This window comes from Melanerpes formicivorus, unplaced genomic scaffold (assembly GCF_026170545.1).
Source record: "Melanerpes formicivorus ecotype bairdi unplaced genomic scaffold, bMelFor1.0.p_v2 SCAF_7, whole genome shotgun sequence".
In the NCBI taxonomy this organism is placed as follows: Eukaryota; Metazoa; Chordata; class Aves; order Piciformes; family Picidae; genus Melanerpes; species Melanerpes formicivorus.
In genome coordinates, this window is record NW_027142359.1 from 2,229,491 (window position 1) to 2,253,428 (window position 23,938).

Below are 23,938 nucleotides of genomic sequence, written 5' to 3' on the forward strand. Positions count from 1 at the left end.
TTGTGCCTGAAGAAAGTCTTTTCATTCTGGGGGCTCGCCTCTGGATTCGGGTTAGAGAGAGTCATCAAATGCCTCATCCTCCAGCACTCCTCCAGCCTCGCCTAGACAGAGCCTGAGCCAGGCATTATTCCTCTGCGCAGGGCCCGCTCTCGGGGTGCTTTTGCACAGAGCTGACTCAAGCCTCTTTTCCCAGGCTGCTTTGAGGGCCTCTGAATGCAGCGTGTGTGGAGGAGCCTGACAAAGCTTCAAGAGGGGAGCCTGAGCCGGGAGCCTTTTTCATTCTGCCTGGCTTTGGCTTTGTTTGACTCCTGCCTACTTCAGGATGTGTCCTGCTGCCCTGCGCTTAGTTCCCAAAGCTCTTAATCGTTGAGCTGGCTTTGTTGGCTCTATAGAGCTACAGCCCTTTCATCCCCCCAGCCTGCATGAAGGGACCTAGCCATTTTGGGAGAGTGGTGGAGAATGTAGCATGAACCTTTGCTAGCTGGGATTTTCTGCTAAAAATACAAAGGCAGAATCTCTTCCTGCCACACAGAGTTAAGTGAGCAGGAAGCGTTTTTCTCTTTAAGGGGTGTGGGGGGTGGGGAATTGGTGTGGGCTTTGTGAAAGGGAAGCTAAATTAGCTCCAGCCAAATGCAGAATGTTTTGCAGCTCTGCACTGGTACCCTCCAGCACATGGGGAGGAACAGGACAGCCTGCTCTATTTTAAGGTGTGCTGCAAAAGCAGGTTTCCAAGAAATTCATCTCACTTCAGTGTCTTGTGTCAGAGGCTGGTCTGTGCTTTTGTGATCTTCTCTGGCCATCTGGATGAATACCCCCAGCTGTGTGTTCCCAGGCTCAATCTTGGGCAGCTCTCCTGTGCTGTGGGTTTCAGAAAGCAGCTTTTCACCACTCAGATTTGAGACTAAGAATTGCAGCCAGTAAGCTGGGGTGCCTCTGCTGTAAGGTAAATCACAGGATCACAGGAGGGGGTTGGAGGGGACCTCAGGAAATTGAGTCCAACCCCACTGCCAGAGCAGGACCATAGAATCTAGGTCACAGAGGAACCCATCCAGATGGGTCTTGAAAGTCTCCAGCGAAGGAGACTCCACAACCTCTCGGGGAGCCTGTTCCAGTGCTCTGGGACTCTCCCAGTGAAGAAATTCCTCCTCATGTTGAGGTGCAACCTCCTGTGCTGTAGCTTATATCCATTGCCCCTTGTCCTATCAACTCCCTCACTAGTTAAGAGAAAAGGCTTGAAAGGGAAATAATGCAATAAGTGTTGAATTAATTTAAGTCATGCTAATGCTGCCTGCTCAGGGTGTGCTTAATTCAGATCATCAATTTAATCTGCAGATCTGTAATTTGCACCCAGTTATTTATGTACCAGTACAGGCTGGGGACCAAGCTGTTGGAGAGCAGCCCTGGGGAAAAGGACTTGGGAGTCCTGGTGGATGACAGGATGACCATGAGCCAGCAATGAGCTCTTGTGGCCAAGAGTATCTTGGGGTGGATCAGAAGGGCTGTGCTTAGTAGGTCCAGAGAGGTATTCTCATTCATGTTTATTAAGGTGTGCAGGGCAGTGTCAGGAGGACAGCCAGGCTCTGCTCAGTGATGTCCAACAATAGGACAAGGAGCAATGTGTGCAAGCTGCAGCAGAGGAAGTTCCACAGGAACAAAAGGAAAAACGTTTTCACTCTGAGAGTGCCAGAGCCCTGGAGCAGGCTGCCCAGAGAGATTGTGGAGGCTCCTTCTCTGGAGACATTCAAAACCTGCCTGGATGCTTTCCTGTGTGACCTGCCCTGGGTGCTCCTGCTCTGGCAGTGGGGGTAGGACTGGATGATCTTTTGAGGTCCCTTCCAACCCCTAACACTCTGTGATTGAGAATTCCATTGTGACACACTTGTGCTCCATGCAGACTGCTCAGTAGGTGTTTCTTTCTCAGGCTGTTGTCTGTGTTGTTACACAGACTCTGCTGAACAGCCTTGGAGCTGTTGATATCTCCTCACCCTTCTGACTTTGGGTCCTCACTGGTCTCAGGGATGAAACCCTGTAGGGCAGCCAGCTGTCTGCAGCATTCCCAGTCCTGAGCAGAGCAGGTTTCACTAAGGAAACCTGGCAGAAGAGTGGAGGGTGGAATGGAAAAGTGGAAGATCTTACCTGCTCCTGGGAGATGTTGCAATCTGTGAAGATTGGCTACACTGGAAAGAGCCAAAGTCCCTTTAGATGCTTTTACCTCTCAACAAAAACACCTCTATTAGGACAGGCAGCAGAAGAGGAGAAACTAAGTGGAGCTGGAGTTCTGCTGCCTCCAGGACTGAGCAAAGGCAAAGCATGAGCACAAGGAGAGAGGGATGAAGGCAGAACAGAGGCAGAAAATGTGGAAAATGGCAGAGCCACTAAGATGTGAGATAGTGAGCAGGAAAATGAGGCTTCAGCAGGTGACAAGAGGCACCAGGAAGCTACTTGAGGGGACCATAGAGGCAAGACCACGTTCCTGGTTTGCTCAGGACACAACTGATCAGGCCTGAGGGCAGCAGGGAGCAGTACTCACGTGTTGGTGGAAGGAGCAGCTGGGCTCCTGGGACAGGTGCTTCATGTTGGTCAATAGTGGTGCAGGTACAAGGTCCATGAAGCATGCAGGCCCTGCAGAGCAACCCCCCTGCCATGGAGAGTGGTGTGTGGTGTTCCTGCTGCTCTTCCCACCCACACAGCATACAATGTACTGCAGCCACTTGTCTCTCCAGGGTGAGCTGCTGGCATTAGCCCTGCTGAGGGAGGTGGGGCTGGGAGCAGGACACCAGGTCACAGCTGGCTTGGAATCAATAAGTGATAAAGACTCCTCATCAGATGAGTGGCACCTCAGCACCCACCCAGAGCCAGGCATTAACTTTTAATGAACGGCAGCCGGGGAGGCAGAACATGTGAGAACAAGGCAGCTGGAGTCTGAGGTGAAGACCTGGCAGTGCCTGGCTGCCCAGGGGAGACCTCTGCAGCCACCAGCACAGGATCTGGCCCCAGCCTGTCCTGAGGATGATGCATGGTGTGCTGTCTAGGTTCCACCCCACTAAACCAACTTGCCTTGAACTGCTCCTGATGCAAAATCCGACTCCACAGGCTGCAGTCACCCTGCCAGCAAACACACCCCGTGCTCCAGCCAGGGCCTCTGGTTGTTCAGATCATCCTCCCACACTGAATTTAATAAAAAACTAATGGGGAGACAATTATCCCTGAGATGGGGCTCGGGAGACATTTGGAGGAGGGAAGCTGGCAGTTTCTCATGGCACCTTTTGAAACAATTAGCTTGTTACCCACTAAGAACTGTCAGAGAGGGGCTCTTCCACACCCCACAGCTCCTGACAGAGAGCAGGACCTGGATGGGCAACGTGGGCAGGGCCAGCTCTGGGCAGCTGGGAAGGCAGGAGGACCTCATCAGTGCCAGTTAATTACTCCTGGGGTTCCTATTTCCCACTGCTCACACGCTACTTCCTGTGAAGCACAAAGAACCAGATGGCCTGGACCCAAACCCACACTGGGGCACAGCTGTGGATCCCACACAAGGATGTCTGTGGTGCTAACCTGGAGACAAACCTGCACAGGTAGCAGAGGGTGCAAGTACACCCTGCTCCTCCTGCCCTTAATTCCAAGCTACTGGGCTCTGAGTTTTCCGGGTGGTTCCCAAACCCAGGAGACATCCATGGTGTTACGCTCTCACCCTTCTACTCCTCCAGCATCAGTGACTGTATGGCACTCTCCCCTGGGGTTGCAGGGGCTGGATAGAAGCATTTTCCATGACCTGCACAGAACCTCCAGGCTGGTTCACATCCCCCCAAACCCACAACCCCCTGAACATTCCTGCAAGGAGGGAGAGAAGCTGCAGCGGCAGCCAGCCATATCCTGTCTGAACTAGTCTGAGGCAGAGAACACAGACAGCAGCTCCTGGGAGCATTTCAGGCACCCATGTAAAGACCTCAAAAACCCCAGCCTCTCCCCAAATGCTGCAGCAGCCTCTGGTGCTGCCTGGCAAAGAGGCATCTCGGCCTCCCTGGGGTTTCTCCATGCCCAGCAGCTGGTTCTGGAGCCAAGTTGGATTCTGCAACCCTGCACCCAGCCACTGCACTGCAGCCAGCCCTTGCCTGAGGAGGGGGGCACCAGACCCCATCCCAAGTCTCTGCATGTGAATATACAGAACACAAATATTTCAGGTGATGGTTGTGCCCCTTCTCTCTTGCTCACCTCTCAGCACTGCAGGACCCCAGAGGCAGCAGGACCCAGCAGCTCCTCTCGAGGGGCATCCCTGATCTCTGACACACCAGGCTCCATCCAGCATCCAAACTCCTCCAGCTTCTAACAGGGAAACCCTGGGGGGGCATGCTACAAAGGAAAAAAAGAACCAATTCACACTTTTTAGCCCAAATATAGCCCCTCTGGGGAGGACAAGGGCCTGGCACACCACATCCTCAGCCTGATGCAGGCAAAAATGAACATTTTCCTAGGCTAAAAGTTCAATTTTCCAAATCTTGAACCATTGAACCAAACCTCTCCTGGGTTAACAAGGATCATTGAACCAACCCTCTCCTGGGTTCTCCACCACAGCTGAGTCCCTGTCCACTTCCCCAGATGTGCCCACCCCCAATGCCAGCCACCTCGCAGCTCTCCCATCACCTGTACTCCCACATCCCAAACCTTGGCTTTGGTCCTGGATGAATAAAGGTCAAAAACCCCACCCCCAAGCCCCAGTACACCACCCCAGGTCTGGCAGCAAACAGCAGGAACAAACTGCAGAGCACGGAAATCAAATGTGGATATTGGTATTTATTACAGCATGGGGGGGGGAGGGAGGGGGGGAGAAGGGGAGAACCATTTCATGCCAAAAACCATCCCTGTACCAATGAAGACAATAATTGAGCTATTCATTTGAAAGTAATATTAAAACTGGGTCTCTCATTTCCTCACTTCAGAACAAAAAGAGGGGGGAAAAAAGGGGGGAAAAAAACCTACACAAAACCAAACTAAAACCAAGACCAAACTGAAAGCCCAAACCAACCCAAAATCCAAACCAACCAACCAACCCAAAAAAACCCCAAAGGAAAATAAACCAAAGCAAGATGTAAAGCAGTAGAGGAAAACCCAAAACCTGACCCCTTGGGGACCCCTTGGGTGTATTTGTGATGCAACCAATCTGTGCCTGGTGATTTCTCAGCATTACCTGGGCAATATTAACCTGACTGTAACTAGGAGAGACCGACACCCCCCCTAGCTGCATCCCATTCCACCCAGCCCTTCCCCCACCCCTTCCCAGAGCCTTTCCATAGGTAAAGCACAATTCAAATGCCTAAGAAAAAAATAAAGAAGGCAAATGTTAAAAAATACCCCAAAAGCAACCAACCCACCAACCCAACCCCCCCCCCCCCAAATCTGTATTCCAGACTACAAACCAACAAGCAAACAAAGTTTTGGTCATCTCCTGACAAGTCAGCATAATAAAAACAAGGCAAATGTTCCCTCCCCACTTCCCCCCCCCAAATCATTTCAGTGAAGGGGTGCAGCAAAAAAATGACATCCCTTTAATAAAACATTAGCAACAAATATTGTACACAAACCACAATGGAGAATGATTATTATTATCATCATTATTAATTTCCCCCCCTCTTTTTTTCTCCTTCCCCCCTCCCCCCTTTTGATATTTTTCCAACCAGACTAACAAGGTTAAGAAAAAAAACACTGAAACAAGATACAAAGCTTCTCAATAACCCTCACAAAGGTCAAATCCAAAGGGGGGGGGCGGGGGGGAAGAGAGAGAGAGAGAGTGTTTTACAGAATATGAGAGGTACATGGAGCAGAAATGGGAGCTGGAAAATAACAAAACCAAACAAAAACCAAACAAACAAAAAAAAAAATCCCCAAAGAAACCAAACTACAGGATGAAGGGGTGGGGGGAAGGGGGGGGGGGTGTAGTGTCATGTACAGAGAGAGCCCAACCCCCCCCCGCCTTGGCTCAGCCTTTCCTCTCCCCACCAGAAGGAAGGGCCTCTGATGCTTGTCAGCAGTTTTTATTTGCTTATTACAGAGCGAGCCTACAGAAGAGCAAGGTTTACATTTGAACGACAAGAATCCCTTAAAAAATAGCTCCATCCACTTCCAAACCATAGATAAAGTGAAACAACATCTCTAGGAAGAAAAGACAGGCTCCCCTCCCCCCCTCCCCCACCCGACATCCCGGCCTCCCCCTCCCCCCCCCACCCCCCAGTCAAAATACGCCCAAAGCAAAGAAACAACCCTCCCCACCACCACCACCCCAAAGTTAGCTGAAGATCACAAAGTCCCAGGTCAGATGACCACTTTTGGTGATTTGAATGAAAAAAAAGAACAATAATAATAATAATAATAAAAAGAAACCCTTTGTAAACCAATCATTTTTTGTTCGCAGTGAACCAGCTGAAGGACTCTGAGGAAGGGAGGGACAGAGATTTTCTTCTGGTACTCAAGAGAAGGTGGGGGGCGGGGAGAGGAAAGACTAACACAGTGCATGCCACAGTCACAGAGAGCAAGATCATGATTCATTGGAGGATGTCATCCTAGAATGGGCCACCTGCATTACCAAAGTTTGTAACGAGGTGCTGGAGTCTCTTCCCCAAAGCAGATCTTGGTAACCCGGAGGAGGAGGAGAAGGAGGAGGAGGAGGAGGGAGGAGGAAGCGCTGCGCTGCAAAATGAACCGAACCGAACCAAACCAAACCAAACCAAACCAGGAGGAGAAGATAAAAAAAAAACAAACCAAACCAAACCAAAGAAAAACCAAAGCAAAAAAAAAAAAACCAAACCAAAAGACAAAACCCGAACCAAACCGACAACGACAGCAACAAACCACCGCCGCCACCCCCGCCACCCCCCCCGCCCCCGGCCCCCAACCAACCAAACCAAACCAAACCAACCAACCAAGAGGCCTTCTGAACGAAAAAGCAACCATTGTAAACTGTCCAGTTTATTTAAAAAACATGACTACAACAGAGACAACAATGAGGCTGCAGATCTAAAGACTAGCTTCCTGGTGTCGCACGGCACAAACATACAACAGGGGGTCGGGGGGGGGGGTCGGGGAGGGGAAGGGGGGAGGCGGTGAGGGGAGGGGAGAGGGGAGGAGGAGGGGGAGGAGGGGGGGTCGGTTTTTTTTTGTCTTTATTTGAAAAGAACAAAGCAAAAAAACAAATAAAAATAAAAAAATAAAACCAAACCGAAACAAAGAGCTTTGAGTTGCTAGAGGCTTTTTTTCTTTTCTTTTTTTAAGTTCCCATTTGTTTCCACCAAAATAAAAAGAAAGGAAAAAGAAAAACCAAACCAAAACCAAAAAGTGTCATGTACATATATTAAACCCTTCTGCACAAAGAAAGGGTCTGGTCTCGTTCTGAAGTATTTTTGTTTGTTGGTGGGGGTTGTTGGTGGGGTTTTGTTTTGTTTTTGTTTGTTTGTGGTGTGTGTGGGGTTTGTTTTTTTTTCCTCTTTTTTTTTTCCTTTTTCTCCTTTTTTTGTTTGTTTGTTTGTTTGTTAAGTTTTGTCCTTCATGTTTTATGGAATAAAAAGTTCAGCCTTTTTATTGCATGAAACTAAACCTGGGGGGTTGTTGGCCCCCGCCACGCGGCTCCCTGCCCATACACCTAGCTTCGTCTTCTTCGTCTTCTTCTTCTTCTTGCATAATACGTTGAGATCCTCCGAACGGCAGCTGACTCTCTTGATCCTGGAGAGGAGGAGGGGGAGGGAAATCACACACTCATCGTCATGCTGGGGGAATACTGCAAGAGAGAGAGGCCAGGGTGAGAAACCAGGCGGGCCGGACCCCCGCACGCCGAAGGAGGCCGACGAACACCACGCAGTGACCTAGCTGGGGCTAATAAATCAGGAGGAGAGGACACGGAGCTGTTGGAAGGCCACAAAGATGAGCTAAGGGCTGGAGCACCCCTGCTAGGAGGATAGGCTGAGGAGCGGGGCTGTTCAGCCTGGAGAAGAGACATTTCCAGGGGGACCTTAGAGCTGCCTCCCACTACCTGAAGGGATCCTACAGGAAGGCTGCAGAGGGAATTTCCATAAGGGTGTCCAGAGACAGGACTAGGGGGAGTGGCTTGAAGCTGAGGGAGAGCAGGGTTAGACTGGAGCTTAGGAAGAAGTTCTTCAGTAGGAGGGTGGTGAGACTCTGGAATAGGCTGCCCAGGGAGGTTGTGGATGCCTCCTGCCCTGGGGGTGTTCAAGGCCAGGTTGGATGAGGGCTTAGGCCAGTCGAGTTGAGAGGTGTCCCTGCCCATGGAGGCGATGTTGGAGTAGATGATTTCAGAGGTCCCTTTGAAGCTGAGCTATTTAGGATTGCATGATATGCTGGAGACTGGGATTTATCAGGGTGTAATCTGCTCTGCAATTCACTTGTCCAGGGAGAAAATCAGAACAATATGGGGTGAGATGCAATTTAAACCCCAAAATTAACAGGCAGGTGTGTCTGTGCTGCTACCACAGGAAGGAGGGATGGTTGCAGCCATGCACAGTGCCTTGGAACCAGCCAGGCCAGCATAGCTGGCTGCATTACACCAGCTCCTCTCCATAACTTAGGGTCCTCTCCCCGCAGTCAGTATCCCCCTGTCCTGCTGAGCACCCAAGCGTGCACCCACCAGTGTATTTCTTCTTCTGCATTTTCTGTCCTGGAGTATCTCACACACAGCACAGACCAGGCCCAAGCGGCACCCAGCCCTGAGCCCACCGCCCCCCACGACGGTCCGCCCTGGGGACCATCCCCCTGTCCCCAGGGAGGCACTCACTCACATTGTCATTTTGGAAGGAATGGAGAAAGTTGCCTCCCAGCTCCCCGTCGTCTCTTGGAGTACCCGGGGGATTGCTAATGCCACTTATGTTGTTTGGAGAATTCTGTGGGAGATGGAGGGGGAGGCAGTGAGCAGGGTCCTGCACCCCTTGCCTGCCCCAGTCGCATCCCCCTGGTGTGTCCCCATCCGTCTGGGTCGCACCAGCACCCCAGTACCAAGGAATGGGGGCCCAGACACCCATTCTGCAGCTCACTTACTTTTGGAAGTCCATCTATGTCTCCTGACCCTGCACAGGGGGACACAAAGGAGAACAACCTTACTGAGCATGCAGTGACAGCCCCCACACTCCCCTGCCCCAACACCCCCAAGACCTGCTTTCCAGCCAAAGGCTCAGCTTTGAGCACTGCTCAGGCCTGGTGGCTGCCACTGTGGTGGTAGCAGGCAGTGGGAAGCTCTGCCAGCACCCCCCTGGCACTCACCTAACGATCCGTTCATGTGATGGGGCTCCATGCCACCCATACCACCCATGGGGCCGTCAGAGCCGGGGCCCATCGGGAACTGTGGAGGAGACAAAACCACAATCAGCCACAAAACGACCCCAAATGGCTGCCACAGCCCCGGTGGCTCCTGGAGACTGTTCCCCTCTGCAGCCATCCCTCCAGAGCCGGGCGAGAAGAGAGATGCATGCACCCCCTGAGGCTGTGGGAGAGGCATCCACCCCCCGAGGCTGTGGGGCACACCTAGGGACTCACAGTCACAGAATCATAGAGTTGTTAGGGTTGGAAGGGACCTCAAGGATCATCCAGTTCCAACCCCCCTGCCATGGGCAGCAACACCTCACACTACAGCAGGCTGCTCACAGCCACATCCAGCCTGGCTGCAAAAACCTCCAGGGATGAGGCTTCCACCACCTCCCTGGGCAACCTGTGCCAGTGTCTCACCACCCTCATGGGGAAGAACTTCTCTCTAACATCCAATCTGAATCTCCACATTTCTACCGGTCGTGTGGGTTCAACTTCAAAACCTGGCCAGCTGGGTGGCCATAGCACTGCACAAGCTCCCTCCCAACATTTTGAAGGTGATTTGGGTCTGCCTGTACCCTGCAGACCACAGCATCTGGCCGGGCAGGCAGCTGCCACCAGCTGGGCCGGAGCAGCGGGACCGCCGCTCTTCTTCTTAATCAAGCATAAAAAATTAACAAAGTCACCCCAAGAGTTAATCACTTTTTCGATGGGTTTGTTTTATTTCTGTTTGGTAACAAATGGCTGAAATCAATTAAAGTGCTTTCCTCTCAACTGATGGAAGTTAATTATGATTTGTTATGGTATCTGATATGTAAATTATTAGAAAGCAGACTTACATTCGATCGGCTGCCTGCGGGCGGTACTGGATTAATCATTGTGTAGATGTTGTCACTTGAATTTGTTGAATCTGTGGAACAGTGGAGCCCAGTAAGTCGGGTGATTAATTCGTTTCTTAATTAAAACAAACTCATGCCACTTGAACTCATTCTTTTGTATTTTATCACCTAAAATTCCCTCTAAGTACCGCCATTTGCCGGCTAATTTGTACTTAATGAAGATCCACAAAGTTTTTAATCACGGAAATTCAGCTGTGAAAAATAACTCCGCTCCGGCTTGGGAAGTGCAGGGAGGCAATCCCCACACTCCTCACCTTCCCCATTCCCACAGCACCCAAACCCAGCCATAGGAGCACAGAGGAACGGTCCCAAACACCGCCCCGAAGCCCAGCAGCCCACGCCGCTTGCTCCTTGGGTTAGCACCAGTTGGGCAGGGGTGGCCTGCGCTCAGTGGTGCAGCCCCAGGGATGAGGGCCTCCTGGCAAGGGAAAGGTTAGGAGCCCAGGAAGGCTGGCCCTAGAGATAGGGGGGCGTCTCAGGGGTGTCATACCTGCAGGACTGGGCATGATGGGTGTCCCCGGAGGACCACCGCCGCCGGGTGGGCCCTGTGGCAAAACAGAACGGGGGTCAGCCATGCAACTACGAGCACTGCACACCTCCCCACATTCCCAAATGGCACCCCACCCCCCCAAACTCAGCCCAGCTCCAGCACTGATTCTCCCCCAAACCATGTGAACTCCCTGGGCTATAATATCCCTGCACACTGATGACAGGAGGGATGGAATAGGACTCACCACGTATGTACCAGGTGATGAAGAAGAGTATGGGATCTACAGAGAGAAGAGAGCCATGGTCAGCTGTGGGGTGCTTAGGGGCTGGAGTGCAGCAGGACACTGCTGAGAGCCCCTTCTGCCCCCTTAACTCCCCCAGGAGTTCCAGAGCCCACCAGCCCCCCACAGCTGCACCCCACTGCAGGGAGAGCAGCACAGGAGCAGGGCTCTAGCTTTAGATGCAGCATCTAAACACAAGGTTGGCAAATCCCCTCTCATTAGCAGGATGCAGCTAATGAGGAATGGCCTTTTCTGTGGGACAGTGCCCAGCCAGCCCCTGCTCTTACTTCAAGGACTGTGAGGTACTCACTGAGTTAGCACTGCTGGGGTTCGGCCACGGTCTGCCGGCTCCCGGCCCCCTGGGATGAAAATTGAAGAGGAAAAAGCCATGAATGTTGTGGGTTTGTCCTTAGGGTCCCACAAGGCCCAAGGTGGTGGCCAAACATCCCCAGCACAGGGTCTGCCTTACATGTTGATTCCAGGCATGCCGGGACCTAGGGAGTTGGGTGGAGGTCTCATGCCGCTGCCGTAGTTCTGCAACGAGAACCAAGGGTCAGTGCGCTGCAAAGGAAGGGACACCACAGAAGGCAAGGGAAAATCCCAACACCCAACAAGAAAAACAAACCCAAGAGGGTTAGTTTGCAAAAATCAGCTTAAAGAAAAATAATAAATGAAATGCTGAACGCAGTGGCAATTACAGAATATGCCATCTGGGGGGTTTTGTGGGTGATTCTTGTGGGGTTGTGGAGCCACAAAGACGATCAGAGGGCTGGAACAGCTTCCCTAAGGGGGACAGGCTGTGAGAGTTGGGGCTGTTCAGCCTGGAGAGAAGGCAGCTCTGGGGAGACCTTAGAGTGGCCTTCCACTACTTGAAAGAGGCCTACAAGAACGCTGGGAAGGAGCTTTTGACAAGGGCTTGTAGCGGTAGGATGAAAGGGAACAGACTGAAGCTTGAGGAGGAGAGATTCAGCCTGGATATTAGAAACAAATTCTTTACAGTGAGGGTGATGAGACACTGGAACAGGTTGCTGAGGGAGGTCATGTATGTCCCCTCCCTTCTGGTGTTCAGGGCCAGGCTGGATGAGGCCTTGAGTGACCTGGTCTAGTGGAAGGGGCAGGGGGGGGTTTAGAACTGGATGATCTTTAAGGTCCCTTCCAGCCTAAACCATTCCATGAATCAATGAATGAGCAATCATGTTGATAAAAAAAAAACAACAGGCAGCTGGACATGGAAGGGAGCCAGGCTGAGCCCCCCAGGCCCCACTGGGCTCTGACGTCATGCTGCTGGGGGGAGAGCAGCCCCCTGTCAGCTCTGGGAGATGAATCTTTTGGGCTTGCCTGTATGTGCAGGAGGAAACAGGAGCAGCAGATAAGAAGGTGCCGCTTGGAAGGTTATTGATGCAGTGTGCCCCAGCTCCTGCCGAGATGCAGAGGCATCCTCTGCTCCCAGGATGATGCCTGGTGTAGGGAAAGCCAATCCAGGCTTGTTTTCCCATTGCTTCCAAGCTCTCTGCTCACCTCCCAGAACAGATCTGCAACAGCAGGGAGCAGCGGAGGGCAGGCAGCCCCTCAGGGCTCCTCTCCCAGTTTCTTCCACCCTGGCTAAGCCTTCCACCCTGGCTAAGCCTGGGACTGGGAGCCTCAGATCTGCATTCCCTCATCTTCTAAAACCAGCTCCAGTACAAAGCCAAGCCCAAGGCAGTGAAGGAAGAGGAAAGCCCCGAATGGTGCGCTCCATTTGTCTGTTTGCTCCCTGTGCCCTCCGGGTGACGCGCAGCCGGATTTAGGTCGCACAGCCGCTCCTCCCCTTCCACCTTCCCCCCCCCGCCATGATGCATCTTTTTGGGCTGTATTTCTGCCATTTAGAGAAAAAAAACCTGCTAGAGCAGGAGGGAGGACGGCTGGCTGCTTCCCATTTCACAGCCCCTTGGAGTGCTCCAAGCTGGATTTTAACTGCAGTACTTCCTCACCGTTGATTATTTTTTCTGCCCTGGATTTATGGATGTGCTCTGGTGCTCTGCTGAGGGCATCACCAAAGTTTGTTTTGGAAGAGGCAGGAGGGAGAAAAAAAAAAAGAAGGAAAAAAGAAGAGGGTTTTCCCCAAAACAAATTACCAGCAAGTCCTTAATTGATTGAAATCCCAGCCCTTTACACTGAATAGCAGCATCAAACCCCCTTGTTTGAACTAACTAACTAACTAAATAAATAGCTCAGCGTTTTTAATTGGAGCTGAAAGGCTGGGAAAACGAAGCCATCTGAAAGATGCTTGGGGAGGGTGGGGAAGGAGCACAGCTGTGCTGAGCGACCTGGGTGCTGGGCTCTGGGCGAGATGCTGCAGAGACCCAGAGAGCTACAAACCTTTTTTGTAGAGGCACTGCCTAAAGCTAAGCCTGGCCCCTCTGCAGAGCTCAAACTGTGATTGTCAAAGGGAAAAAGGCAGCAGTGATAGGCTCTAAGGGATGATTCATCATTGCTGTGGACTAAGCACTGCTGTCCAGAACGCTGCCATGGATGCTCTGAGTCGTGGAATCACAGAATGCTAGGGGTTGGAAGGGACCTCAAAAGATTATCCAGACCACCTACACCAGATCACAGAATCAACCAGGTTGGAAGAGAACCTCCAAGGTCATCAAGTCCAACCCATCACCCACCCCTATCTAATCAACCGGACCATGGCACTAAGTGCCTCATCCAGGCTTTTCTTAAACACCTCCAGGGACCTTGACCCCACCACCTCCCTGGGCAGCCCATTCCAAGGGCAATCTCTTTTTCTCTGAAGAACTTCTTTCTGAGATCATGCCTAAACTTCCCCCTGCACAGCTTGAGACTGTGTCCTCTTGTTCTGGTGCTGGTTGCTTGAGAGAAGAGACCAACTCCCTCCTGGCTACAACCTCCCTTCAGGTAGTTGTAGACAGCAGTAAGGTCTCCCCTGAGCCTCCTCCTCTCCAGGCTAAACAACCCCAGCTCCCTCAGGTGTTCCTCATAGGGCTTCTGCTCCAGACCCCTCACCAGCTTTGTTGCCCTGAGGAACAGGGCATCCAGGTGGGTTTTTGAATATTTCCAGAGAGGGAGACTCCACAACCCCTTTAGGAGGGCCTGTCACCCTCACAGTGAAAAAATTTTCCCCCATGTTTCCATGGAACTTCCTACACCTCAACTTCTACCCATTGCCCCTAATTACCTCCTAACCACACCCCTTCTAATACACCTTGGAATGGCATTGGCCTTTTTGGCCACAGAGCACATGGCTCTGCAGCCCTTTGGAATCATTTAAGGAATTGTTTGGGAAGGTCTTGATGCAAAGCTTAGAGGCAAAAAAAGAAGCCCTGGGCATGGAAGGTGTGAAGGGCTTGCTGGCTTCAGATTGCTATTTTTGGCGGCTGGCTGCAGGGAAAGCAGAGAGCCCTGCGGGTGCCAGATTGGGAAGCCCGATGCTTCTCCAGGGGGAAGGCTGCTTTTCAAACCCCCATCTTCTCCCTGGTGTAGAACACACCAAGGGAAGCAAGAGCGGAGGCAAAAATAAAGCTCTGAACATTTCACAGCTCCCGCCGGCTCCCCGAGCTGCCGCCAGCCCACGCGGCGCTCGCCGCCACTTCCAAGTTTCTCGGCAAGCTCTGCGAGTGGGAAGCGCACAGCCTCCCCCAGGCCAAGCGCTGCCGCCCCTCTCCCTGGCACAGGCCACGCCAACAAATGTCACTCCTTTTCTCTTTTTTTTTTTGGGTGCAATCCTCCAAGGAGAGGAGGGATTTTAAGCAGAGCCACAGCGCAGCCGGAGGGTTTGCCCCTGTGAAACAATGCAGATTTTGATCCTTTGCCCTAGGACAGAGCCGGGCGCCTGTGGAGATAGCCGAGCATCCCTCAGCAGGTTGGTGTTAAAGAGAGAGCTGCCACAACTCCCTCTTTACACAATATTCACTTGTCTCAACAGTCTCTGGGGGGGGAAAACAAAACAAAACTCCGGCATGCCCGCTCCTCTCTTGACAGACTCAGATCCTCGCGCTACAAACTTGACGTAGGCGACGATGCAGAGAGGATAAACCTCCAACCAAAACATGGGGGATCTGCTTTTGAAGCCTTCGTAGAAGGAACAAACAGGAGTGAGTCAACAAGAAGCCACTCCGTGAAGCGAATCAAGGCCAAGGCAGCATATATTAACCCAGATCTGCTTAATTCCAACAGGCTGCTCCCCTCTCCCGAAACACGGCGCTCGAGCAGGCAAGCAGGAAGGGCAGGCGCAGGGGAAGCTCGCAGGGGAAAGCCTGATTCCCCTGCTTGCTAAAGGCATCTTTGCCATTGCTCTTTATTTATTTATTTTAAATGCAAGCCTCTTTCCCCTTTCCTGCTGTTAGGGTCGGAACTATTTCCCAGGCTGGCAGCATAATGCACTCAAAGGCTGCTCCGCAGGCAGCTAAGTGCCATCCCCTTTGACAAAAGGGCAGGAGGGACCTTGTAAATACCCTTAACGAGGAGCAACGGAGCCCTCACTCATGTTAAAAGGGGGGATTTCCAGATGCAAGGCTAATGTAAAACACATTATCGCTAATGGGGGGGACAGGGTGTGGGGGGAGAGCTCCCAGCCCTTTGAGCCCCAGGAGGTTGTTTCGATGGTGCTGGGCCATGAGATGCTCTTTGGCTCTGGACTTACCTGCGGACCGGGACCCATGGGGCCCATCCCTCGCGGAGGATTCATCCTCTGCATGGGGCCGCCCATGTTAGGGTGCCCTGTTGGGAGGAAAACAGGAGTGTCAGGTGGCACAGCTCTCATTTCGGGTCCCAGATTAACTCCTAGGAACCCTTAACGTCCAACCATCCTCTGCTGGGCTTACCTTGCTGTCGCGTGGGATCCATCGAATTGGGCAGCAACGGCTGTGTACCGGGAACGGCACCTGGGGGCTGTGAAAACAACGGGAGGAAGATCAAAACCCCATAATAGCTCAAAGGCAGCCTACAGGCAGGGCTCCTCAGTGTGCTACTCAGGATGTACCACCAGTATTAACTTGCTGCCCAAGCATTCCACTGCATCCCACCGAATCCCATCCATCTTCCTACACGCTGTGGGTGTTTCCCTCTCCTTTACATGCACCCACTAAAAATCAAACCAGGTGCCAGCATTTCCTCCACTCCCCACACCCCATGCACTGTCAGGCTGCCTTATTTTAGGGGAGCAGGGGAATGCCTGGGCTGCACAGGACAGAGGTGCCAATGCTAGCAAAGAAGGAAGACTGGCAGTGTGGCTCCCTGCTATTTACACAGCAGCAGGGCCAAACCACACAGGCTGCAGCGATTCATCAGCCACCACGGGGGAGATGCTCCATTTGCAGCAGCAGGCCAGCGTTTGGACCCATCCCTACACAGGCAGAGGGGAAGGTGGATGCTCCCCCTCCCCAAACACAAGGCTATTTAAAGTTCAAAGGCTGCTCCAAATAGATAAAGGGAGAGAAAAACACAGATACCATCTGCCTGGGGCAAGCAAACTGTAAACAGTTTTGCTACAGCTCTGCCTTTTATTTGAATAACAACACAGCCAGCCCCTGCCACTCTCCAGCACAGGGACTGGGTGCACATGGCCATGCCGAGGCAGAATTAGCCCAATCCTAATTTTTTTGCAGCCTGGAACCTGGCAGCAGGAGGAAGATAAATAAACCAGGGAGGTTGTAGAGATGGGTATTTACACTTCTGCTGCCTGACCTTCCTGCCTGCCTATTTATTCCTCTGGTCCCTCTGGATGTGACCATAACCTCGCTGAGCTCTGCGGAGGTACAAACCTGTGTTTTATGTGTGGTGTTTAGGCAGGGCGGGGGAAGTACGAAATGTTGCTGATTAATTTTACCTATTCCTGGATGCTCGACTCTGCTGCAGGAGAAACCTCCCCAAACAGGTCTCCTGCCTGCCCCAGCTCACTGTGCTCACATCTGGCCAAACTCAGGATGAGTCCAGAACCACAGCAGGATGGGAACCCCTTAAAATTGCCCTATGAGAAGGTGCTGTTAATCAATACCTTGTTAAACTAGCCATCAGTGCCCTGAGTGGGAGGATATTCCAGCCCAGTGAGGCTTGGGAGTCCTGCATCAGCCCCCACTGAGCTTTTCTCAGTTAGATGTCAGCTGTTCCAGTGATTCAAGCCTCAGAGGAGGCAAACTGCTACATCCCATTTCCTGACTATCTTGGCTCTTTCTGATAATAAAACCTACACAAAAATATTAGCCATAAAGCAAGCTCCCAAGATAATTTTGCACAGGCACCTTTGCCACTCAAAGGAATTACAGGTTTCCTTTAATTTCTCTGTAATGAGAAATAACCTCTGGGTCAGACCTCACCCTACGGACCTGCTCAGCATGGCTGGGAACGAGGTGAATTCCTCCGGCGAAGGCCATGCACAGAGGCAGTGCGTGGGGCAGAAGCCTCCGTCCAGAAGGGCAGAAACAAACTGCCCTTGTTTAAGCTGGGATAAGAGGATAAAGCCAACCCCCAAAATTCAGCAGTGACCTGCCCTGCTTGACCCCGCTGCTGATCTAAGCGCTCGGTCAACCCCGCAGCAGGATTATCTCCATCGCTTTAATTTTCTGCCCTTGCGAGGGAAAATCCAGCCGGGCAAGGAGCCCGTGCTGAAAACACACCAAGAAAAAAGGGGCACCTTCCCCCACCAGTTCACTCCCTCGAAATGCTCAAACCTCTTAGAATCTTAGAACACCTCAGGTTGGAAAGGACCTGAAAGAGCATCTGCTCTGACCTCCCCACCACGGGCAGGGATACCTCTCAACTAGACTCAGTTGCTCAAGGCCTCATGCCACCTGGCTATCCCTCCTTCCTGTGGTAGCAGCACAGGCACACCTGCCTGTTAATTTTGGGGTTTAAATTGCATCTCACTCCATACTGTTCTGATTTTCTCCCTGAAAAAGCGAACTGCAGAGCACATTACACCCTGATAAAGCCCAATCTCCAGCATGACATAGAATCCTACAATGGCTCACCTTGAAAGGGACCTCAGAGATCATCTGCTCTGACCTCCCCACTATGAGCAGGGACACCTCTCAACTAGACTTGGCTTGCCCAAGGCCTCATCCAACCTGGCCTTGAACACCCCCAGGGCAGGAGGCAGCCACAACCTCCCTGGGGCAGCCTATTCCAGAGTCTCACCACCCTCCTACTGAAGAACTTCTTCCTAAGATCCAGTCTAACCCTGCTCTCCCTCAGCTTCAAACCATTCTCCCTTGTTCTGTCTCTAGACACCCTTACGAAAAGTCCCTCTGCAGCCTTCCTGTAGGATCCCTTCGGCTATTGGAAGGCAGCTCTAAGGTCCCCCTGAAGTCTTCTCTTCTCCAGGCCGAACAGCCCCAGCTCCCTCAGCCTATCCTCCTAGCAGAGGTGCTCCAGCCCTTGGCTCACCTTTGTGGCCCTCCTCTGGACTCACCCCAACGTCTCTGTGTCCTCCTTATGCTGGGGACACTAGACAATTAAAACCAACTGCTTCTGTGACACTTGATGCTCTGGCACCAAGGCAACGGAGGATGCCACGACGGCGACACTTTGCTATTCAATCCCAAGGAGCACCCACAGGATACATGGCTCCTTGTCTCCCTCCCCATATAAAAAGCCACCCCCCCCCACAAGGAAACCCACCAGCAGAGAGCCCGGGAGCGCAGTACCTGGTTGCCCATCCTGATGGGGGGCCGGGGACCTCCAGCGTAGCGTGGCGACATGAACGGCTGTGGGGGCAACAAAAGGGAGGTGAGGGCCAGGCCTGGGAGGGAAGGCAGCAGGCTCCCCACGCACCAGGGCCAGACTATACACACTGGTTGGGTTTGCTTTAGCTCTATTTTTTCCCTGGAGACATCCTTATTAAAAAAAAAAAAAAGGGAGGGAAAAAAAGTGAAGTTTCAAAAGGGAAAAACAATGTTTAAAAAAGAAGTTTAAAAAATTGGTGCCTGGTGTCCATTGGATTTTGGTTATTTTTCTCTGCAGGTTTATTGCTGGAGAGCTTTTTGGCATCGGCAACGCTGGGGGTGAGGCTGTTAAAATTAGTGCATGGGGAAACCCTGAGTGTTAGAAGACTGTCCAAGTTTAAATATGAAGATAGATATATAGATTATATATATATATGTAAAAAAAAAGTGGCAAATAAGCACATACAGACACGCACACACAAAAAAAAAAAGATAAACCCCAAGGCTAGGTGCTGGAGGAAAAAAAATAAAAAGACAAAAAAAGATTTAAAGTCACCTTTTTTTTTGTGTTTTTTTTTGGCAAACAACTGCTGCTACTTAAAAAGAAGCTTAAAAAAACAAAAAAAAGGGAAGAAACAAACACCAAAAACCACATTCAAGTGAAATTCCTCAGGCTACCTCAGGAAGGTAAAACAGTCTTTGATGATACCCACGACTGACTTCTCAGTCTGTTAAAAACTGCCCATCCAAAAAGGATTTTAAAAAAGGGGATTAAAAAAAAGAAAAAAAGAATTAAAAAAGGGAAAAAAAAAAACAAAACAACAAAGGGGGAAAAAATTAAAAAGGGGGGAAAAAAAAAACCAACTAAAAAAAAAAAAACAACCCCAACTTTTCTCTTCGGAGCTGGGGTGGCCAGGGGGACGCTCCCCGGGGAGTGGGTACCTGCTTGCCCAGTGGTGATTCTAGAGGGGAATAATGAAAAAGACAAAAAAAAAAAAAAGCCACCAAAAGAAAAACCAAGAAGAAGCAGCAAATCGAGTGCACGTCACAGTTCACAGCCCTACCCATCACTAGTGTCTTTACCTGACTGTGGGGTCCCATCATGCTGTTAGGATTGTGGGGTGGAGGCTGTGCGTGTGGCGAGGGCTGTGACCCAGGCGGTCCCTGTGAGGTCAGACAGTAGAAGGAGGTTATGGATTAGCACATGAAAGCGCAAGAAAAGAGCTTAAAAAAACCCCCAAAAAACCCCAACAAAAAGGACTGACAGGTGGACCTGTTTGGTCAGGGAGACACTTCTCCCATTGGTCTTTTTTTAACATAGTTTTCTTCTATCTTTTTTTTTCTTTCAGACCTTTTTAATTGAGGGTTCTGTTTGTAGAATCATAGAATTGTCAGGGTTGGAAGGGACCTCAAGGACCATCTAGTTCCAACCCCCCTGCCATGGGCAGGGACACCTCGCACTAGATCAGGTTCATGTGCAATGGACAATGAATCATGATATGTTGCCCCCCCCCCCCAAAAAAAAAAAAAAGAATTAAAAATATTAAAAATCAGCACATCAGTGAAAATACAGCAGCCACACTGACAGGAAATGGTCCAGTAGTTCCACCAAGTCTGCAAGGACAAGGAAAAGAAGGAAAAACTTTTTCCACTGTGAGGGTGCCAGAGCCCTGGAGCAGGCTGCCCAGGGAGGTTGTGGGGTCTCCTCCTGTGGAGACATTCAAAACCTGCCTGGATGTGTTTCCCGTGTGACCTGCCCTGGGTGATCCTGCTCTGGCAGGAGGGTTGGGCTCAATGCTCTTTCGAGGTCCCCTCCAGCCCCTACCACATTCTGTGACCAACACACAGGGAAACACTTTGCAAAGGTTTGCAACGAGGAAGAAAAAACACACAGGAGAGGTCCAAAGAGGTTGGGAGCAATATGAAAAAACACCCCCCAAAAAAAAACCAAAAAGGAAAAAAAGAAAAAAAGAAAAAAAATCTTTTTTTAACTTTCTCATCCCAAAGGTTGGAAACACCTCTGAGGCAGGGGTTTGTGTTTTGGGTTCAACTGGAGGTGCTGGAGCGAGGCCAGAGGAAGAGGAGCACGTCCCAGCTCGCTCTCGGGCAACGTATGGCCGGCACAAGCAGGGCCACATCGCCAAGCCAGTACGGATGCAACATCCTTCCTGGAGGTGGATTCCCTAAGGATGCAGAGTAAAATGGCTTGCAAGCAAAGAAAGGATGTCTAGGGGGGGGGAAAAAAGGGAGAGATTAGTTGGTGCAGGGTTGAAGGCTGCACTGCAGCAGCTGCTGACATTCCGGGTTGGAACACCTACTCTTTTATTTATTTCATTTCCAATTCCCCCTTTTTAAAAGCACAGAAGGGAAATTTGCTTGGAAAAACCACAAGCTCAGTGCAACGATCTCGGGGCACGTGTCAACACCAGGGGAAAGAGAAAACAAAAAAACAACCAGACAAACAAAACAAAACCAAAACAAAATCAAAAAGCAGCATCAGTATTGTGGGTTTTTTTTTTTTGGAGCCAAAGGAGGTGTAATTGGTAAAGGAAGTGAAGGAGCTTCGTCAGGAGGGGCTGGGAAGCGACGGCAGGCTCCAGGAGCGGCACCGGAGCAGATGTTCCCTACCTGCCTCGTTACTGATTTCAACAAGTGTTCGCCTTCTAGCTGCTGCCAGCAATGGCATGGTTTGTTACCATGAGCAATTTTCTTAATTAACAGACATTAATTAGGCATTTAGCAATTTTGCAAGCATTTGTTTAGCAGCTTTCCTAAACATGAATACCACTGTGATAATGGTACTGATTAGAGGGTCCCCTAATTAACAGTACAGGGAAGGAAAATTGAAATCACATAAATTAAAAAGGGAGGGGAAGTTAATGAAGGCAGGACATATTTGCACCTGCAAATCTTTTGTACAGCAGAAACTTGAGTGCAATGTAAATAAAGTAAGAGGGTGGCTTTTTTCCCTCCTCTTTTATTTTTTTTTTCATTTGAACAGTTCAGCAGAGAGATGGAGCCAAGCAGTTGGAAACCAACAGCCTCCTGCCACAGCCTCTCCACTCAGCAAATGAAGTCCCACCACTGACACCACTATCTATTCTCCAGGAGCTGAAAGCAAGCAGTCCCTTGCCCCTACTGCCCAGTGACTCTCACGTGGAAAAGGTCACAGCACCTTGGGACCACCCTCCTGGTGCCAACACAACTGCTTTCTCCATTCACATACCACCAGAGTGGAGAAGAAAAACCTCTGTGGTTAGAATCAGCCTCCTTTAGCTCTAGTTCTCCCCATGCATGAACCTTGGCTTACTTTTCCTTCTGAGACACCACTATCTATTCTCCAGGAGCTGAAAGCAACTACTCCCTTGCCCCTACAGTCCAGTGAACCTCATATGGAAAAGCTCACAGCATCTTGTGACCACCCTCCTAGTGCCAACACAACTGCCTTCTCCATTCACATCCCACCAGAGTGGAGAACAACCACCTCTGTGGTCCAACTGTAGCATCAGCCTCCTTTAGCTCTAGTCCTCTCCACACGTGAACCTTGGCTTACTTTTCCTTCTGCAATGGCTAACTGTACATTTGCAAACTGCACTGGGGTGGCAGCCACCTCTTCCCAGCAGTTTCCCAGCACCCCGTAACAAGGTCTGGTCACCACTGACGCGCTTGCTACATAGCACAGCTGCAGGATTTGAGGTAGGGAAGACTGGCAGAGGAGAATGAGTGGTGAAACGACACGGAACAGAAAAACCAGGACTCCAGAAGCCAACTCTCAAGTCTTATCAATGCAAGAGTCTACAGGCCCTCCCCACTGCCTGCCTTGCCATGATGCAAGAAGGCTACCCCGGTGCTAACCGGACAGGCAGGTAGACCCCATCCTGAAGCTATTAAACACCTGATGTCACAGAATCACAGAATCAACCAGGTTGGAAGAGACCTCCAAGATCAAGTCCAACCAATCCTCCCTCTTGTATACTCCAGGGTGTGGGCTTAATGGGTATCGAACATGTAGGGGACATACAGCCACCTGTATGCTCCCCAGCTGGGCCCTGAGGTGATGCTTTGAGCCTGCATTTAGAGCTTCAGAGGAAGCAGAGTTTTGTCACTGAAGAAACAGCACCTGGAGGACACAGTGGTGTTTGCACCAGAGGAGTCCTTCATGGCCATTGAATCCGGAGAGCATCATCTGTGGGCACTGCTGAACACAGCCTCTGGAGTGTGGTCCTGCCCCGTTACCCCAAGGCTGCTCCCTGGGATGCTCCAGGCTTGGCATTGCTGCATCCTTGCTGCGGCATCATCCCATGTGGAACTACTTCCAGCAGAGACTTGTGGAGAGGCTGACTGCAGACGCCCAGCTTATGCAAACGTCTCGGCAGGCAGCAAGGAGCTGGAAGGGGAGTTTGGGTTTTTTTCTTCCCTTTTTTTTTTCCTTGGTTTTCCTGCTTTTCTTGCTTTTTCCAAACAACAACCAGCAGCAGCATCTGAAACACTGGCTCCAGGCTGCAACCGCCACAGCCCCCTCCTGGCAGGACTGCTCCCCAGGAACGCAGCCCCTCTGGATATTGTCAACTCCCTAACCTCCTGCAGATGTTTCAGGGCCAGGACATGCGCTCAGCCAGAAATGCCTGCGGATCAGTGGCTTTTTCTGCACGGGTTTCCCTCGCTGCAGAGGATCCTGATGGATCATGGTGGTTGAGACAAGTGTTTTGCAGAGATGGCATGCAGGCTCCAACCAACACAACAACCCTTTTGTCTTCAAAAACGTGGTTTTAGCAGTTATTAACTAGAGCTGTTACAAGAGGAGGCTGAATGCACACACACACAGAGCCCTGCTTCCTCCACATCCCAAGTGCCCTGGAGTCGTATCGCCTCAGCAGAGCTCCAACCAACAAGCTGTGCCAGGCACACAGGACCTGTACTGTGGTCAATTCACTTTCACCTCAAGACCAGCCTTCTCCCCAACCAGAGCAACCCCATCAACTCTCCAGCTTTTCTACAATCACAAGATGTTCTGTATTGGAAGGGATCTTTACAGGTCATCTAGTCCAACTCCACTGCGGTGAGCAGGGACATCTTTAACTAGATCAGGCTGCTCAGAGCCCCATCCAACCTCACCTGGAACGCTTCCAGGGATGGGGCATCAACCACCTCTGTGCGCAACCTGGACCAGTGTTTAACAACCATCACTGTGAAGTATTTATTCTTCCTCTCTAGTCTAAATCTCCCCTCCTTTAGCTTGAAACAATCACCTCTTGTACCATCACAACAGGCCCTGCTCATGTCTGTCCCCATCCTGCTTACATGC

The 23,938-nt window shown here is 51.0% G+C and overlaps 1 protein-coding gene across 3 annotated transcripts in view; it reads right to left on the reverse strand.

Annotated features, from left to right (window-relative positions):
• Positions 1-6,942: 6,942 nt before the first annotated feature.
• SSBP3 (single stranded DNA binding protein 3) overlaps positions 6,943-23,938 on the reverse strand; it is a 72,385-nt gene continuing 55,389 nt past the window's right edge. Inside the window, exons 6-18 of one of the 3 annotated variants that reach the window (XM_068140661.1) lie at positions 19,717-19,797; positions 18,616-18,675; positions 15,796-15,862; positions 15,615-15,691; positions 11,439-11,503; positions 11,280-11,328; positions 10,934-10,969; positions 10,690-10,744; positions 10,140-10,210; positions 9,259-9,337; positions 9,037-9,065; positions 8,781-8,882; positions 6,943-7,710 (exon numbers count right to left, since the gene is read on the reverse strand). In XM_068140661.1, the coding sequence (XP_067996762.1) occupies positions 7,567-7,710; positions 8,781-8,882; positions 9,037-9,065; positions 9,259-9,337; positions 10,140-10,210; positions 10,690-10,744; positions 10,934-10,969; positions 11,280-11,328; positions 11,439-11,503; positions 15,615-15,691; positions 15,796-15,862; positions 18,616-18,675; positions 19,717-19,797 (915 nt within the window). In that variant the 3' untranslated portion in view covers positions 6,943-7,566. Of the gene's footprint in view, positions 7,766-8,780; positions 8,883-9,036; positions 9,066-9,258; positions 9,338-10,139; positions 10,211-10,689; positions 10,745-10,933; positions 10,970-11,279; positions 11,329-11,438; positions 11,504-15,614; positions 15,692-15,795; positions 15,863-18,615; positions 18,676-19,716; positions 19,798-23,938 lie in introns of all 3 variants that reach the window. The other 2 variants (XM_068140660.1, XM_068140658.1) reach the window with 2 other exon arrangements.